Here is a 17,599-nt window from a genome sequence, read left to right as displayed (position 1 = left end):
AAATGGACCAAAGTCTCCAACATTTGTCTGGTTTTGATGATGGGTCAGTTTCTCCTGTGTTAAAGGAGCCAATAAGAGTCCACATGCATTTATTAAGGCAGATACAGGACAGACAAATGCAGTAAAAAACGTTTTAGCAAATTAAAAGGTTGAAGATTGCCCAAAATAATAAAAAAACAAGTGCGATATGGACTGCTGGGGAATATTTCTGGAGGCAAATGAGTGTATCGGTGATGCAACAGATGTAAGTATTAAGTTGCCGTCATCAAAACTAAAGGCGACGTTTGGTAGAGTTAGTTTATTAGAAACACCCACAGACATGTTAAATATTTTGTTTGTTTTATTAGGAAAAGGATAATAATAATAAACTTTATTTTTAATATCATATTTCAAAAACCAAGTTACAAAGTGCTTTAGAATAGAACCAGAGCTTATGATATAAACATGATAAAATAATATAAATAAATATAATTACCATCAGTTCGGTAAAGCTAAATAAAGAGAGTGTAAAAAAGAGATTTAAAAGATAAGGATGATGTGATCGCCTTTTCCATTATGTGTCATTTGATAGGTTCATGAAATGAAATGAAATGAAATGAAAAATACTTTATTTATCCCAGAAGGGAAATTCAATCTTGTAAAAGCTCTTTTTTTTTTTTTTTTAAATCAATATAACATATATTTATATACAACAATAATAATCATTCAGTCAGTTGGATTTGTTTTTTAAAGATATATGAATGAACATAAAGTTTTTAGCAGCTGAAACCAACCCTCGACCCGGAGAGCATTTATAAAACAAGCATTGGCTAAAAAGTGAGTTTAGTTGTAAAAGACAAATATGCTCCAACCAGAACATAACCACTGAGTCATTAACTTAGATCAATAGGTCTAATGCCCCACTATAATAGTGTATTATATGGACATTTAAACTAAAAACTTTACCAGCTACTTCTTTAAAAAGCAGAAAATGTGCTTTAGATTAAGATCAGAGATTCTTTTAAATGTCTTTTGTGCCCTTGAGCATATCTGAGTGCTAATGGAGGCCATTTTTCTGCCTGCGCAGGTTGATTTACGGCTGATGGTTATGGATTAAGATAACTCTCTGCTAAAAATAACTGCGCTCACAGTGACATGCTTTGTGTGAAAGCCACTATTAAAGGTGACGGTACTGTACCTGTCTGGCTGATATGGTGGCCGCCTTGTCTTCGCCCAGCACGGCAGAATAATAATTCAGGTTCTGGTTCATCACCTCGTCTTCGGGGTGGAACATCAGGTAGGTCTTAGCGCACTCGATGGCCTGCTCGTATTTCTCACCTGCAGAGAGGGGGACAGAGTACGATGCATATTATCAGGTGTTGTTGTTGCATTTTGGTCCATGAAGATCTACGTTTCCAACCAAGGTGTGTTTCAGTTTTTTTAAAGAAGCATCATCATCATCATCATCATCATCATCATCATCATCATCATCATGTGATAACCGGTTTATGATTCTGTTAAATCTGAAGACAGATCAGTGGAATATTTTTTTTTATCTCTAACTGAAGACTATAGCTCAATATAAAGGAGTCTGTTTTGAAAGTTGACCTTAAAAGGAAGGTTTAAGGCTAATTTATGGGATGTGTTTTGAATCCTGCAGGATGAAGCACAGGACGCTCTAGTTTGCACACTTTTTCTTTTTACTTTTAGTACCTACTGCAGTCGCCTGTACGTAGTATTTACTGTTTCATGCAGTCTGCAGTGAACTGAGGCACACATCTCTGTCATAATGATGGTCTGTAAACTCAGTCTGTGATGCAAAATGATCTGTCGAATGTGATCTCGGCAGCTTAAGCTTGTGTATCACGCGGCATGCAAGGGGCACAGATGATGTGCAGAAGATTGTGGGTCAGATTGGTCAGATGCTGGCTTCCATGCTGCAAAATCAGCTGGATGTAGTAGAACATCGTGGTACTTTTGGCACACTACATTTGATCCCGTATGTGTCGTGGTATTTCTTTTTTTTTGGGTGTTGCACAGCAAATCTTGTTGTACTGTTGGGTACAATGACAGTAAAGTTTTCTGGCTGACATACTATGTATTACTTAATCTTTATCTCATATACTGTATAGCATAGTAAAATGGATATCTAATATAAAACTGCTGTCTGTCTGTGAGATAATGAAGAAAAAAGATATCACTGCACATACAAGATTTTACATTTTATCTCTTGACTGGAAGAAAACTTGTTTATTATCTTATTGTCTAATCACATTTTGAAATGCAAAAAAACCCAAAAAAATCCATTGGTAACCATGTGTGATAGATGTTTTCATGGTGAACTACTCTCCATCTTATTCCTTCTTCCAATGCTCAATGCTGATTGGTTGTTAGCTATACATCTGAGAAGGTTTTAACCATTTCAGAGTCGTCTGTTCTGTACAGACGTCACACTGATGAAGGCTTGATGGCTTCATAAGAGGCTCTGTGTGTTAAAAAATATATCTGATCATAGCTGAAGCTCACTGTATGTTGATTGTTTTTAAGGGGAGTGAATAAAGGCCCACATTCTGCAGAAAAGGCTGAGACTCACTGTTGTAGTAGGAGAACTGCAGGTAGTTGAAGTGCGAGGGCAAGAAATCCTCAAAGGGCTTGTCTCTGCCGGCGGTGGAGGCCAACTCCACGGAGCAGTGCTGCTTACAGTTCAGCACCTGCATGTAGTGGTCTGATGCACACACACAATCACATTCACACAAATCGTTATCGTAGTAGCACAAAGCATTTCATACAGGGTTCCCAGCAAACCGAGGACGAGCTGCCTCACCAGTCACACTCTGGAACAGGTCTGCGCTGTACTCCATGTAGTTGTATCCGTCGTAGTTGTAGGATCCCTCACACAGAGCTCTGCACTCCTTGTTGGCTGTGAAATACTCCTCCACGGCCGCCTCGAAGTGCTGAGCCGCCAGGCCGAAGGAGTCGTCGCTGTAGTAGCTCTTCCCCGCAAGAAACTCAGCCTGATGAGAGACAGAGAAAGCATCACTGCTGGTGCAATATGATATAAAAATCTTCTGTCAAAATTTAAAGTTAAATTTGTATGAAGTGAATCAGGGAAACAGAGGAGTTCTGATTCCTCTTCATGGTTCTGCAGAGAATCCATCATGTAGCAAAATATCAAAAGATTTCTGAAATAAACTGAACCAAGCCATTGAAATGTGAGCAAAATGAATAAAAACTACAGATAATCAGGCACCTCTAGAGTCTAGCCAAGAGGCAAAGAGAGCTAAAAGGAATCACACATATCAGAGGAGGAGTTTGCTCTCACCATGTTGGGTCTGGCCTCCAAATCTTTGAAGTCCTCTTCCTGTACTCCTGCCATCATCCTGTAGTACTCCAGGTTCTGTCTCATCTCCATGTGATCCGGGTTGGCCAGGAAGAACGTGTTGGCAGCCGCCACTGCCTTGTCCAGCTTATTGATCTGAAAACCACAGAGCTGTTCAGTTCATCTTGTCCAGTTTAACTGGCCTGGAAAAAAGAAGCTCCAAAATCAACGAGTGAAGGCGCTTAAAAAAAAAATTCACCTTTCCATGAATTTGGCAATCAGACCAAGTGAAAATTCTGTATCACAGCACAGGTCTAAACTGCATGCAGTCACTTTAATTGACAGCCACACATTATAGACTGTATTATATAGACAGTCTATACTTTAAAACCAGTCTATGACAAACACAACATACAAACTGTTACTTAGAGTTGTGTGAAGCCCTTTGGGTGAAGCTTTTGGCACATCTCAGCACCAACATTGGTCCAAAAGCACCAAAAAACACAAAACATCTCCCACATTTACTCTGCTCTACAATTTTACATCTTTTGTGAACCCAGATATTCAGAAAAATACAATTTTACTGTGATCAAGACAAAGACTGGAACAGGTCAAATTAACGAGGCTCACTAATAATGATTTAATCCAAGTTTAGACAAAATGTTAACAAGAGCTAAAGTCTAGTTTGTTGCTTCCAGCTGTGTGAAAGAGGTTTTCCTTTGAGTTTATTAAACAGCTGCAGCATCAGACAGCAGCAGGATCCAAAGAGAGAGAGTGGAGCACAGTAAAGTGTATAGAACAGCAGCAGTAATTCATCATTTACTTATAAACTATCTTCAACATGGAGACGGGATCAATCAAACTGCAAATGACATTGTGTACTGTTCAGTAGCTCAGACAAGTGATTCACAGTTTACCAGCTGCAGTTAAAGCATGTGTTGCATAGCAGCGTCCTCAGGTGAGTCCTGAGCTTCATTACAGGTGTTGAAGAGAAGTTTCAGTGACAACAGAAATCCTAAATAAACTTGGTTATTAGTTAGTTGGACTGTGAGATTAGCTGCAGTTAGTTTATATTTCATTATGTATTATATGATGCTCTGTCTAATCCGGGGCTCCGTCCATCACTGTGGTGAGGACGTCTGAATGAAGCTGTAAAGGAATATTAACATAAAAATGACCTTCCTCTACACGACAGACTCACATCCCTTTAACAGAATGATGAAGCCAGTAATGCTGGGTAGCCGATGTCTGCAAACGGCTTATTTCTCATCTGAAAGTCATAGAGCTCAGTTCAAAAACAGAAAAGGGCCATAAAGAGTTCACACAACTAAGAAACAACCACAAAGCCACATATGCAGGATTATCTTTGTAGTGTCTTTAAGTCTGGATATCTTCCTCCTATATTTGCAGAATGTCTTTGACACAATGTCTTATACCTTCCACATCCACTGATTCACACTGTACAGCAGCTCTATAACAATCCAAGACAGCTGGAACTGTTTAGCTGAAAACAAAGAATCACGTTCAATTAGATTTATGCCTAAAAAGTGCTTCACAACAGCAGCAACTGATAGCAGCACTCTGGGCCTTTAAACCGCTGAATCCTGCTCAGAAGCTGACTCCACCTTAAGACGTGGCACGGCTGTCTTGGTTTTGGGGGGTTGGGGCATTTACAGTAGTCGGCTCCACATCAGCTGCAGCTTTAATTAGATTTCTAAGAAGAAAAAGTTTTCCCTGGGCCTGTTTAGCATGCAGCTACAGTAGACTGTACAGGGTGTGATGCAGCAGTGGCTGCAGCCTCCACGTTCACACATGGAGATGTGTTATCTACCTTAAAATAGGCCACTTGTAAGTAATTATAGGGAGTCCTCTTCTTAAACTCCAGCTCCACTTCTTCACCAACTTGATGCAAAGTTGCTGAACCGAGTTTCTCAGTTTCGCAGGAGTTCACACAATCCGCCCGCTTCAGGATTTTCTGGAAGAAGCCCAGGTCCTCCACAGATCCGGCCCCGGGGATGGGAACTCCAAGGCCGGCCAGAGGCTCGCCGAAAGCGCTCTGATTGGCGCAGCTGATCCGGCACTGAGCCTTCACGTTGCGGACCGTAGCTTTGTTCCTGAGAGCCTTCTCCATGTTCAGGATAACCGACAGCCAGTCCCCCTTGTAGTAGGCTTCCACCGCCGTGTCGAAGAGGAAATCACAAGGCTCCAAAACCGAGTTGCTCAGATTGGAGTCGGACGCGCGAAAAGGCGCAACAACGCCGAGAAATACCAGCGCGTAAAGGAGCTCCATGGCGGTGAAAATGTCCGGGCCCTGCAGAGGGACAGAATCCAGGAGCTGAGGCCGAGGAGCCGGCAGAGAGAGGAGTTGTCACTGCTGCTGTCTCCGGCAGGAACTTGTCTGGAGGTGGGGTTTGAGCAGAAGAGCCCCCCGGTACCACCCCCAGACGCATGGAGCAGCCTTCACCTTTCAGCCTATCACTCCCAAACAATTAATCCAACTTTATTTTGAAAATAAAGATAGCAATTTTGAAATAAAATACAGAAATTAACACATCCAAACAAATGGAACCAATAAAATAAATCACAACTTTACAAACAAATGAGCACAAGTCAAATAATTCAGGCCTTTGTCAGCCTGGTTTGCTGAGGAAGCAGATCAAGTAGACACATTTTCTCATAGACCTCAATACAATCACACTTCTTTTTAGAACAACAGGAGTCCTTAAAGTGCTCAGAATCTGTAAAAGCAGTCAGAGAGCATGTGAGGACACGTTTTGCACAGTGTGAACAAGAATCTTTTCTTGGTATAAATTTGTGTGGAGCCCAAACAAAGTGAACTGTAAGTTAGATAGAGATGTTCCACTCGACTTGAACCACTCATCTACAAATGACAAAAGCAAACAGATCTCAAAAATATGTAATTTATTAAGATTTACATCCCACACAAAACAGCCACATATCTGTTACAGCATCACCATCAGTATGATAAATTCAATTCAATTCAGTGAGGTTTGTTTTAAGATTCTTCTTCTGTATGCTTAAGATAACCACAGAAACCTCCAATGGACCCCAATAACTCTGATGGACATTTGCTTTTTCTGAAGGAACTTCAAGTTCAATTTCCACTGTATAGAATAGAAATATTAACTATTTCGTCACTGGAAAGTAGTTAAAACTGTGCACATTGTGTTCTATTGATTGTCCAGAGTAACAAAGACTGTTTCAGGAAAGCAGAGTTTTTTTTTTAATGTTATGTTTTTTTAATGCTCCACTCACCTCCACTTTATTGGCGGCTTTTCAGAGTTTGGTTTAAATGACACCTATCTAAAGAGTCAGATTCCAGGTCAGACAGTTCTCCTGTTTGTTTTATTTCAGCTGTTTGGGCCGAAACACCTTGTTAAATTAATTTGAAGGGAAAAAAAGTTCAACTGAAGCTGTGTGAACTAACAGAGAACAATAATGAAAGTGTCCAAATGTGCAGGGCTGTAACTAAATACACTACATTGGGAGAACTTTTTATTGACATTATTGATATTATCATTTGTATGTGATTTATGGTCCAGGAAACACTGACATGGCTGGGGTTGAATGATTATGTTTTCACAGATGTTTTATTACGTCAATGATTGGATCAGAAGTAATACCCTCACTGCAAATATTATTGCATTTAGGCAGCAGAAAAGAAAACTGTGCAATAATGCACTTAATAGATTCAAAGGGGGGGGATGTGCATATAAACAAAATGATTTCACTGTGAATCTGTGCAGTTGTTCAGAAAAAAAACAACTTTTGAATAAATAAGCAATTTAATATCACAGTGACACGTCAGAAGGTGTAAATAATCAACGAAGTGTCACCTGCTGTGCCACGTGCGTAAATTGCGCACAGACCGCATCCAGTTTGGATCTTGCTGCTATTAAAACAAAGTCAAAGAAAAGTAAGTGACCTTCACATTTATTTGTTCCCTGCAATAGCGCCTGGAAGTGGGTTTCACGACTTGAACTAACTTGGTCACACGGAGATACAGAAGTTCCTCCTGATTCATTTCTCTTTAATGTTTTCTGGCGACGCTGGGCTGTTCGTGCTGTGCCTGAAACCTTAAACAGTGTTGATAGCGAAATAAAATACACAATTTAAGCGCGTTTTAATAAAAAACGTGACTTACGATTGTCTAAAATCAAACAATCCTAATTAATAAATAAATGTAAATTACAAGGGGTTTTATTTTGGTGTATTTTAAGCAGGCACATTTTTGGACTACTATCATGAGCAAAACGGGGCGGAGATTGAGGACCCCGGCAGCCTCGGTAATTTTAGTTGAATAATAGTTGGTTACAAAACCGGCAGGTGGACCGAGGAGTGGATATATTTGGTAGAGAGAGGAGTTTGTAGGAGAAACAGAAGATGGAGAACATGGACCGGACCGTCAGTTTACCGAACCAGCCCGACAAAACCACCACAGGTAAGAAATAAACAAGTAATGTACCGTAAAACTCATGTCAGACCAGCAGAAGCTAAACTTATGTAACAAAACTCTCCATTCCTGTTGACGCTTGTCTGAAATTAGCCCCGGACATCTCGGTGTTACATTAGTGGTCATTTAATCACGCTGACAGCTAATGTGTGAGTTAGCATTTAGCAGATGGCTGCACTGCATGTGGTGTAAGTCACTGGCTAAGCTGAAGAAGTCATGTTATATCTCAAGCATGGCGTTAGTTTACTGTTTAATAAGCGGAGTTATGGGCTTAAAGATGATAATACTTGCTATACGAAACAGAAAGCCTCCTTTTGCCCCAGAAGTGCTGTAGTGCTGCAACTGGAGCTGCACGATAATGGGAAAGGAACCAAACCAAAACTCGCATGATCTGTTTTTCAACCATTGGGAAAACAAACAAACAAACAAAAAAAAAGCAACTGAGTTTAAACCAGAATACTAGACCAACTCTAGCTGTGTTGGTGATTTAACAACACAACACCTGCACACACTGCTGAGAGAAAACCTGCTTTGAAATAACATCATAATTTAGCTGAAATATTTCCATACAACTGATTTTTACGTTTCCTTTTACCACCAACTTTACAGTGTTTCTCACATGTTGCTGGGTTCATGTGGAGTCTGCATATTAACAAACTCTGTAAATTTAGTAAAGAAAAAGAAAAAAAACCAAAAGCAAATGACCTTTAAATCAGAGTAAATGGATGATAACAAATGGCAAAGTGCTCAGTTCATACTGTGGTTATTACAGGCTACAGGTTTGTAGAGCCAAACACACCTTCATAGTTGTGAGTAAAAAATGAACACAATGTTCTGAGCTGCGTTACTCATTTAGATTTTTTTAAACATTCATATATTATCAAGAGGCCTGACAAAAACTAAAAAAGTCTAGTTTGTGTTGAAAAGGCTGATAACGTTTGTATGACACTTTTTTTTAATGGTAAAAGATCTGACGCAGAAACAGTTGCCAAGAACCCAGATGATTAATAAGTGATTGTTCCATGTGTAAAATAGTGTTAGAAAATAGTGACATGTGCCTATCGAGCTTCCCTAAATCCCCGCTAACATGTTCAGGTTGCTTTTGCAAAACCTGAGACTGGACTTGATTATCATAGATAAACAGGAAAGTGGAAAACACTCACTGGAGGAAAAACAAAACTTAACGATTAATACATTCCTAATGTAAGCTCAAGAGTGCTGGTTGGTTTCAATGTGCCTGAGGAAATGATTAACTATCATGTACAATTAGAGTTAATAGGGGTCCAATCAATGATAAAGTCTTAGTCCTGTTGTTATACAATAACAGTGGACTCAGTAGTGACGGCTGTAGTCGGAGCCGTCAGAGCAGTAGCGTGCTTTCAGCCACATACCTGTGATGTAACTCTACCTGCATGTGTTTTCTCCAGTGACGCTGGTTGAGAGCAGCAGCACTCCCAGTGGCCTGGAACTGGTCAGCTCTTACCAGACCAACAGAGTGGGAGACCCCATGGACCTGGTGGCCCTGGCAGCTCAAGTACAGAAGGTGTGCACAAAGTTGTTTTTTTTTTTTAAATTGTCATTTACTGTCACGTTATTTTCATGTAAAATTGAATCGTCCTGGAATGTTTGTCTTGTGTTTTGCAGGGAGATGATTTCGTAAAAGCCAACGCGTGCAACAGACTGACGGTCATCGCGGATCAGATCAAGTACCTACAAGAACAGGCCCGAAAGGTGAAGAGCATCAACAAAAATGGCAGCGCAGAAGTCTGACAAAATGTGTTTTTTCTATCCTGTTCTTAAACTGTGGTTGTTTCTCTCTTTGTAGGTTTTAGAAGACGCAAAAAGAGATGCGGACCTCCACCATGCTGCCTGTAACATTGTGAAAAAGCCAGGCACCATGTATTACCTCTACGAGCGGCCGTCCGGACAGAAATACTTCTCCATCATCTCTCCTAAGGTTGGTATCACACTGATAAGATACAAGCCTCCCTTACTGTTGCGTTACTCTGGGAAGGAGTTACAAAATGCAGCATACCTGTTACCCAACATACCCTCAGAGAGAGTCCTGTACTGACCTGTCAGTGCTGGACGTCACGCCGCAGACCTGTTGTTGATGTTCAAAGTCCAGGTGGCGGTTTAGGCTGGATTTGGCTGGTTAGAGTAGCTGCATGTTTTTGGAAATATAAACCTGTTTCTGAATATGAAGGATTCAGATTTTTGAAGAGTAAATGTCAAGGAATTAATCACTTGTAACACAGTACTATGAGGTTTTTTGTTCGTTTGTTTTAGAGTTTTAACCAAATACGAACACAAGTCCATTTAAAAAAAAAAAAAAAAAAATGTCATGAAAATAATTTTTTGATTATTTAAAAAAAAAAAAAAAAAGGTGACAAATTCCAGTTTCCTACAGTACTGCTTGTGTTTGTTCAAAACCCAAAGAGTTGTCATTTAACTTCCAACAATAATTAATCAAAGCAGCATGTAATTATTGCAGCTGTAAAATAAAAAAACAAAAAATAAATAAAAGTTTATTGTCCATAGCACGTGGCATCTTCAAGGAAAACTAACACGGTTTCCCTCTTTATGTGCTTAAACTCACATTAATCTTTTCTTCCCTCCTCTGCAGGAATGGGGCCCAGGCTGCCCTCACCCATTTGTCGGTGCCTTCAAACTTCAACACGACATGTCCTGGACCCCCGTAGACCAGGTGGAGAGGCGGGATGCAGAGATAGCCATCATGGACAAACTTATCAGCCAGCAGACGGCCTTACCGGCGTACACAGGACCCAACTTCAAAGGCCTCACTGACTGAAGGACTGCAGAAGTTGGACTTAACGGCTCAGTGGGAATCAGAAATCCAAACGTGTATTGAAGCGGCTGATATCAACGATGCAAACAGTGACTTTCTTATGGTGGCCTAAATGCATGATCAGCTGGTGGAATGTTTTTTTTTTTTTTTTAATTCTTATGAGAACAGTGTTGGATGTGGCTGATCAATAATCAGCTCAAAGATGGGATTTAGTCATGGAGTCTTAATTAAAACAAACACAACTAAATGCTTACATTTAGTGCTACTCACTAATTTATTGTGAAGAGTTCTAAATATATAAAATGCTCTATTGTTTGCTATATTATGACAACCGGTTGTTGCCCAGCAGAGAGCTGCATTAGACAGCAGGCAGCCACTTGTAAAAACATTGCTCCTTGGCAGTACGTGAATTAAAAAACTCCAGAGGGTATATATTAAATATATCCTCTAACTGTGATTTTGTATGTTACAACTTCTTCCTGTTTACCTCGAATAAATGATGTATTTTGTGTTTTATTTATAGATTCTAAGCAACACAAATTCAGCTGTTTGGACTGTTTTCAATAAATAACTTACAAAATATTTAATTTCAAACATTTGTTTAATTTCAGGTAGAGAAAATTCCAGTAATAAAGTGCAATTATTTTATTTTAAATCAACTGTCCTTCGTAATTTAATTTCACATGGACAAAATGTGGACGTTAAAAGTCAGCTTTTTTTTTTTTTTTGGTAGTTTAAAAACGAGCCAGCGAGCTGCTTCGTGGTCAGCTGGGAGGGTCTTCCTCTGAAGCTGTGATTGTCAGTAGGTAGGAACCTATGTGAGGAAGCAGCAGCCAGTTATCTGTGGCGATGCTGAAGTGCACGGCGTCCTCCTTGGAGCTGATCTTCAGCAGAATGTGGCACTGTGGTGGGAGGAAAAGAAGCAATTTAAACTCTTCTTTGTTGGACGGGTCTGATACCAGGTAGGGGAGGAAGTGCGTCTCCACCAGCGCATTCAGAGCCGCCTCCTTCAGCTGGCAGCAGAACAGACTGATGGCGCTTTCCCCATTCTCAGAGCAGATATCCTCCCACAATCCTTCAAACACGCTCAGCCTGCCGCCTTCTCCCCAGCTTGGAGGTGAAGGCAGCAGCATGAAGGTCTGCTCGAACGCTACGTGGACGTCGGGCACAGCGGTGTGCCAGGACAGCCCGTCCTGGGTGGTGACGATGGCGCTGGCGTGGAGGGTGGTGGGATACGGCCGCCTGGGCTTCAGTCTCAGCTTCACTGTGGGTGATGGCTTCTCTCTGAAGAGACATGGGACACTAATGTCTTGCAGCTTTTCGTAGTGATCGTCGGTGAGGCTGAAGTGGAGGCGGATGCTGAAGAGCTGGTCAAAGCGGGAGTCGTGACTGTCGATGTGAGCCAGCTGGTACTTTAAGGTGAGCTCTGAGGCGAAGCTCGGGTCATTGAACTGAGCTCTGTAGGCTTCCAGTGCTGCATTTGCCTCATCTGGGCATTTTTCCACCTTATTCTCGTCGAAGTCGCCTTCTTTTGATTCTTGTCGTGGCTCAGATTGGGCTTCCGTCAGCCTGAATATCGCTCTCTCAGTCTGGTGAATGGTTAGCAGGCTCGTCAGTCCTTCGCCCTCAGACATGAGGGAGGACAGCGATCGCTTCTTGACCTGCCGCTCCCCGTTGGTTGCACCCTGCTTCATCACTCCGGCCAGCTTCTCCCTGGACAGCGTGGTGAGGAGGGTGTAATAGAGACGGGCGTGGTCCTGGATGTCTGTGTCTCTGTAGCACCTGGCGAGGTGCTGCAGGATGTCGGCCAGTGGGATGAGCAGTGAATCCAAGCTGGGGTGGAGGAGCAGGCGACGACAAACCGCCAGCAAGCCGTTTCCCTGACGCCAGTCGCCGCTCTCACACAGCGAGGAGAACGACGGCGTGATGACTCTGGACAGGAAGCTGAGGGTGCTGGTCTGGGGGATTTCTCCTTCCTCTGCGACTCGGACCAGCATCTTAAGGTGCCACTTCAGGTCTTTTGGGTTGAGTTGGGTGATCGAGGTGATGACCCTCTGTACAGCTGTCAGAAGCCCCACAGCCCAGTCAGACTCAGGTAGTCTGTCTTGGGTCTGGTCGGCCAGGTTGATGAGGTGGGGGGCCAGGTTGGTGTGGTGGAGGTAGAGCTTACACAGCTGCTCGGTCAGGCTGGTCGAATAGCGCTCCACGTGGTTGAAGTAAAAAAGGAAGAGGAAGGCAGCTCTGAAGAAGGTGACAACGATCTCCCTGCTGCCTCCGTTCTCCACAATGTGCAGCAGAGCGGTGAGGTGGTCGTGGAGGTATTCCAGGCCCTGGCCCTCCTCCGCCTCCTCCCCCTCCTCCAGGTGGACCAGACACAGCAAGTTGAATCGGGACAGCAAGGTGGCGCTGTCGTTGAACACGGTGGGCGCCAGGGCCGAAGCCAGACGAGGAGTCAGCAGCACCGGCAGGGTCTCGTCGCCTGAGCTGATAGGCCGGTTCTCCGGAAAGTGCAGGATACAGTCCAAGTAGAAAAGCTTCTCGTGCGTACTCAGACGCGGGTGCTGGGAGAGAACCACCAGCCGCTTGAGCATAAAAGCTTCGTCTTCGGCGCTAAACAGGCTGTCTGTGAAGGCGCACTTCATCAGCAGAGTGGAGTGAAGGAGGCAAGCCTGAAGGGAGGAAAGTTGATTTAGTGTGAATTAGAAAATCTGATAACATCAACAACTGACTTTTAATTTTGAACTTAATTCACACAAACCTCGCTGGTGCCCAGCAATCGCAGCAGTTGAGCTCTGAATATGGCCGGAGGGATACCAGGCACCATGGCAACCACCTCTGTCAGTCTATGTAACAGTGCAGCTTGACACAGAGGGGTGAGAAGGTAGGACTCCTCCAGCAGGGACGAGAGGACCGATCGCAACTCCTTGCAATCAGGTCCGGTCTGTAGAGTCGGCACCACACCCATGGGACCCAGGATGAGAGAAGCCAGTATAGCTGAGTCCTTGTTATTCATCAGGCCTGAGTCTTGGTCTGCTTCCCACGCAACTGATGTAATCCCTCCCAGGAGAGCTTTGAGATGCTCGGCGCCTGCTCCCTTTTCCTGTGTGAGCTGATACACTGCGTTTCTTAACGCCAGCGTATGAAGTGCTGCAAAGGGTTGGTGAAGCCTGGATGATTCCAGCTGCCGGCGGCCAGCCAAGAGCTCGAGGCGCTGGGAGAGAAGGCCGGGACAGCAGGCCTCCAGCTCCCGCAGGCAGTCGCAAGCTGTGGCGCAGACAGAACGCAGGGTACCATCACTGTGGAGGTCGCTGGTGTCTTGGACTATCTCAAGGAGCAAATCCAGAAAGTCTTGGCTCCCACGGGAGCGACCGCTTACACAGGAAGTACAGATGAGGACGGAGGTGAGGGCCAGGAGGAGGTGGCAACGAAACGCGACGAACTTGGGAGGACACTGGACGAACACTGACATGAGCTCCAGGGCCGTCTCCTCCCCCACGGAGTCTGAAGGACACAGCAGAGCCGGGTGTTCACATAGCGGAGACAACAAGAGGACCTGGGAGGCAGACGAGAAGAACAACTGAGATTAGATTATACGCACGACTGGAAAACGAAAACACCAAAGACAATACAGTAGTTGATACAAGTAACTGCGCACACACTGATGATGTAAAAATAAAAGCAGTAATTACACAACAGCCTCTTGCACAGCAAATGTACCAGGATGCTCAGATACATGTTACTCTGTTCTCTTCAGACATGCGATATAGGAAATAGCTGCTTCATGAATCTGTTAAAGTGACAACATTGTGTCATTCAGAAGGTTTTGTTGTTGTTTCTCACAGTTTCATTCTCATACCAACTACAATAATCCATCCATCCATCATCTATACACCGATTAATCCTCAGTAGGGTCATGGGGGGCTGGAGTCTATCCCAGCTGACTCAGGGTGAAGGCAGGTTCACCTGGACAGGTAACCAGTCTATCACAGGGCTACACTTAGAGACAGACAACCAAGCACACTCACATTCACACCTACGGACAATTTACAATCACCAATTAACCTCAACATGTTTTTGGACTGTGTGGGAGGAAGCCGGAGAACCCGGAGAGAACCCACGCTGCACGGGGAGAACATGGAGACTCCACGCAGAAAGATCCCGGGTGTCCTCACCGGGACGCGAACCGGCAACCTTCTGCGAGGCAACGATGCTAACCATCGAGCCACCTTGCAGCCCCACTACAATAATAATAATTAATAATCAATCAGATTTTTGTATTTTTCTAGACACTCAAAGACGCTTTACACTGTCAGTTATTCATTCACACACATTCATTCTGGTGGTGTTAGCTATGATTGGAGCCACAGACTGACAGAGGCGTGGCTGCCATTCTGCACTTACGGCCCCTCCGACCACCACCTCAAAACAATCCATTCATATGCGTTCACACCAGCCCAAGGACACAACGAGCATGACACAGGTTACAAGGCGGAATCGAACCGCCAACCTCTGGATCATTGACCGACCCGCTCTTCCACCTGAGCCACAGCCGCCCAAAATGACAGTGAGAGACACTGCAAACGGTAAATGGTCTGACTTATATAACAATGTACACACAACCACGTGATGTACGATACATAATAATCCAGTAACAAACAAAAGACGACATTAAAACTAACAGCAAGTTATCAAACTTTCTAAATACCTCACAGTATAGTTTCTCTAATCAGTGAAATGTCAGCCCACGTGGGAAGATAATCTCACAACAACTTTACCAACAGTAAATCCAAACATCCTGACAGCTGTGATGGAGCTCAGGATCAACAGGTTTGATTAGGATCTAACTACCACTACTTCTCTTCATCTTTCACTGTCACTGATTTATTATAAATACCAGAATGAGAAATACTTCATTGATCCCAGAGGGGATATGTTCCAGCTGCAAGCCTTAGAAACATAAATAGTACAAAAATATATAGATTAAAACATAGGTTGAAAAGTATGTCCTTAAAAATAAAAGCATAAGTAGGAAACAAATGTACAAATACACTTGATTATGAGTTGTTTAGATTGTTTGATAAGCTGCTGCTGGTTTAGATTTAATCTTCTGTTTGTTATTGCATTATTATGCTTTATACATCAGAATACCGTAACTTTACCGGATTGATGAAGCAGCAAAGTAACGTGTCAGAGAACTGCTGACCTGAGCTCAGTTTAAGGGCTGCGGTGAGAAGCGGTTCCGGACAACAACCACAATGTTGAAGCTGAACTACATTTATAAGGCCTTAACTTCTCCTCTCTAGTTATTCTTGTTCACCTTGACGCTGTAACTGGCTCTGTCGTCCCGCAGCTCCCGGAGCAGCTCCGCCAGGAAAGCCTCCGCGGTGGTCCCGGACAGGAAGCGAGACGGACTGCGGGAGAAAGCGGAGATCCTCTCGGCCCAGTTCGCCGCCATCATCGGTCCTTAACCCTACCAGTGTAAACGTATCATCTCAAGAACACTTTAAAAAGTTTGTCGCCCCCGGTAAACTTTTATTTTAAAATGAAACGAGGCTGCGCTCGCCGACATCCAACCTCCACTGAGAGGGTGCATCAACGACTTCCGTGTTGTGTCACGTGAATAGACAGTAACGTCATTACATCAGCGCCCCCTGCTGCTCCGGAGGCGACTTCCGCATTTTCGTCGTCTTTTAATTTGATTGGCAGTTGGCAAACAGCAAAAAAAATAAATTAAATTAAATTAAATTAAATTAAATTAAACTAAATTAAATTAAATTAAATTAAATTAAATTAAATTAAATTAAACATAAAACCAAAAACTGCGTTCTCTTAATTAGTCCCTTTCTCTTCACCTTCTTAATTTTGTGACTTTATGCTCCTTGTGATGCCTCCAAGCAGACTTCTCATAGTGACGCTTATATTAGCTTTCTGATATATGGAATGTGGATGTGCAATATCCTCTACATGTGAAACATATTATATCAGTACATCACTAGTTCCTTGTGCAGCAAGGTACCTGTTTGGGTTTTTGGTTCATTTTTATCAGCGCTCCCGCTTTTGATTTATCTGGACTGTAGTTGGAGTCCTTAACTCACCAATTTTCTGACTCAATGGGGTAAAATTAAGCTGTTCAGCAGATAATCTGGACCACTTAATCTTCCACAATGTAAACTAAAATGTTTTGGACAAAATTATGTTGATGTTTTTTGTAGTTTTTACAAAAGTTGTTTTCAGGGAACATTCTGAAGAACTGAACAGAAACTGATTATAGCTGGAAAAAGTTAATTCGTGATGCATAGGAAAATAAAAAAATGACACTTGTTTTTGGAAATTATTTTGTATGTGACATTGTGTCTGACATTGTGCAGCAACAAACAGCCAAGTTTATCTGATTTCTTAATGGTCAAACTGAAGGACTCAACCCGAGATGTAACATCATTTACCTGCAGCTGGTAAACAGCTCACCTGTCTGACTACAAGCCTGGTTGGATGCAGTTTGCAAACCCACCACTAGATGGCACTACAGCCTTCACACTGGGCCTGTGATGCAAAATGCAACATGCTGCTGCTGCACTGAGTTCAAAAGTGACACTTGTGTCTTGGTGCCTTCAAGTGCTGCAGAAATGAGTTTGTTTACTTGTTCATAGCGACTGTGGCTTGTTTGTGGTGTCAAAGCAACCAGAAGTCTCTGTGACAGCATGTTAACTCGCAAAACAGCCGGCAGGTTTGGAAGGAAAGTTAGGCATGCAAGTGAAAGAGGTTGAGAGCAAAATAAAAGTAGATGCAACATGCTTCAAAGTTGGTAAAAATGGAATTAGTGACACATTTATTGGATGTAGAGCTGCCTTTGTTTTCTTCCAGTATGGGTAACACCTGCAGGCACCTGAAAAATAATGTCAATTTAATTCCAGATTACATTTTTTTTTCAATTTCTGTAAAATAAATTGTACAAATTCAATTCTTATTCTTCTTCTTCTTCTTTTTTTTAAATACTGCACAATACTTCTCTCTACTTCTA

At 42.7% G+C, this 17,599-nt stretch overlaps 3 protein-coding genes across 4 annotated transcripts; 1 reads left to right on the top strand and 2 right to left on the bottom strand.

Annotated features, from left to right (window-relative positions):
• Positions 1-1,156: 1,156 nt before the first annotated feature.
• LOC103374820 (prolyl 3-hydroxylase 1-like) lies at positions 1,157-5,766 on the bottom strand. The gene is made up of 5 exons (XM_008304971.1): positions 5,130-5,766; positions 3,302-3,454; positions 2,804-2,993; positions 2,573-2,704; positions 1,157-1,317 (listed from the first exon to the last, which is right to left on the bottom strand). The coding sequence occupies exons 1-5, from the start codon at positions 5,586-5,588 to the stop codon at positions 1,157-1,159; spliced, it is 1,095 nt and encodes a 364-aa protein (XP_008303193.1). The 5' UTR covers positions 5,589-5,766.
• Positions 5,767-7,614: 1,848 nt separating this feature from the next.
• On the top strand, positions 7,615-10,992 carry cunh1orf50 (chromosome unknown C1orf50 homolog). The gene is made up of 5 exons (XM_008304970.1): positions 7,615-7,760; positions 9,200-9,315; positions 9,417-9,503; positions 9,598-9,729; positions 10,399-10,992. The coding sequence occupies exons 1-5, from the start codon at positions 7,703-7,705 to the stop codon at positions 10,582-10,584; spliced, it is 579 nt and encodes a 192-aa protein (XP_008303192.1). The 5' UTR covers positions 7,615-7,702; the 3' UTR covers positions 10,585-10,992.
• Positions 10,993-11,163: 171 nt separating this feature from the next.
• Positions 11,164-16,156, bottom strand: ap5b1 (adaptor related protein complex 5 subunit beta 1). 2 transcript variants are annotated; one of them, XM_008304968.1, is made up of 3 exons: positions 15,899-16,156; positions 13,340-14,134; positions 11,164-13,250 (listed from the first exon to the last, which is right to left on the bottom strand). In XM_008304968.1, exons 1-3 carry the CDS (start codon positions 16,037-16,039, stop codon positions 11,346-11,348), a joined length of 2,841 nt encoding a protein of 946 aa, XP_008303190.1. In that variant the 5' UTR covers positions 16,040-16,156; the 3' UTR covers positions 11,164-11,345. The 2 variants fall into 2 exon arrangements, with proteins under 2 accessions (XP_008303190.1, XP_008303191.1); XM_008304969.1 differs by lacking the exon at positions 15,899-16,156 and adding an exon at positions 15,785-15,837.
• Between the last annotated feature and the right edge of the window lie 1,443 nt (positions 16,157-17,599).

This window comes from Stegastes partitus, unplaced genomic scaffold (genome assembly GCF_000690725.1).
Source record: "Stegastes partitus isolate 25-593 unplaced genomic scaffold, Stegastes_partitus-1.0.2 Scaffold2368, whole genome shotgun sequence".
NCBI lineage: Eukaryota > Metazoa > Chordata > Actinopteri > Pomacentridae > Stegastes > Stegastes partitus.
Note: the sequence above shows the minus strand (reverse complement) of the source record. Positions and strands in the feature narration are given on the sequence as shown.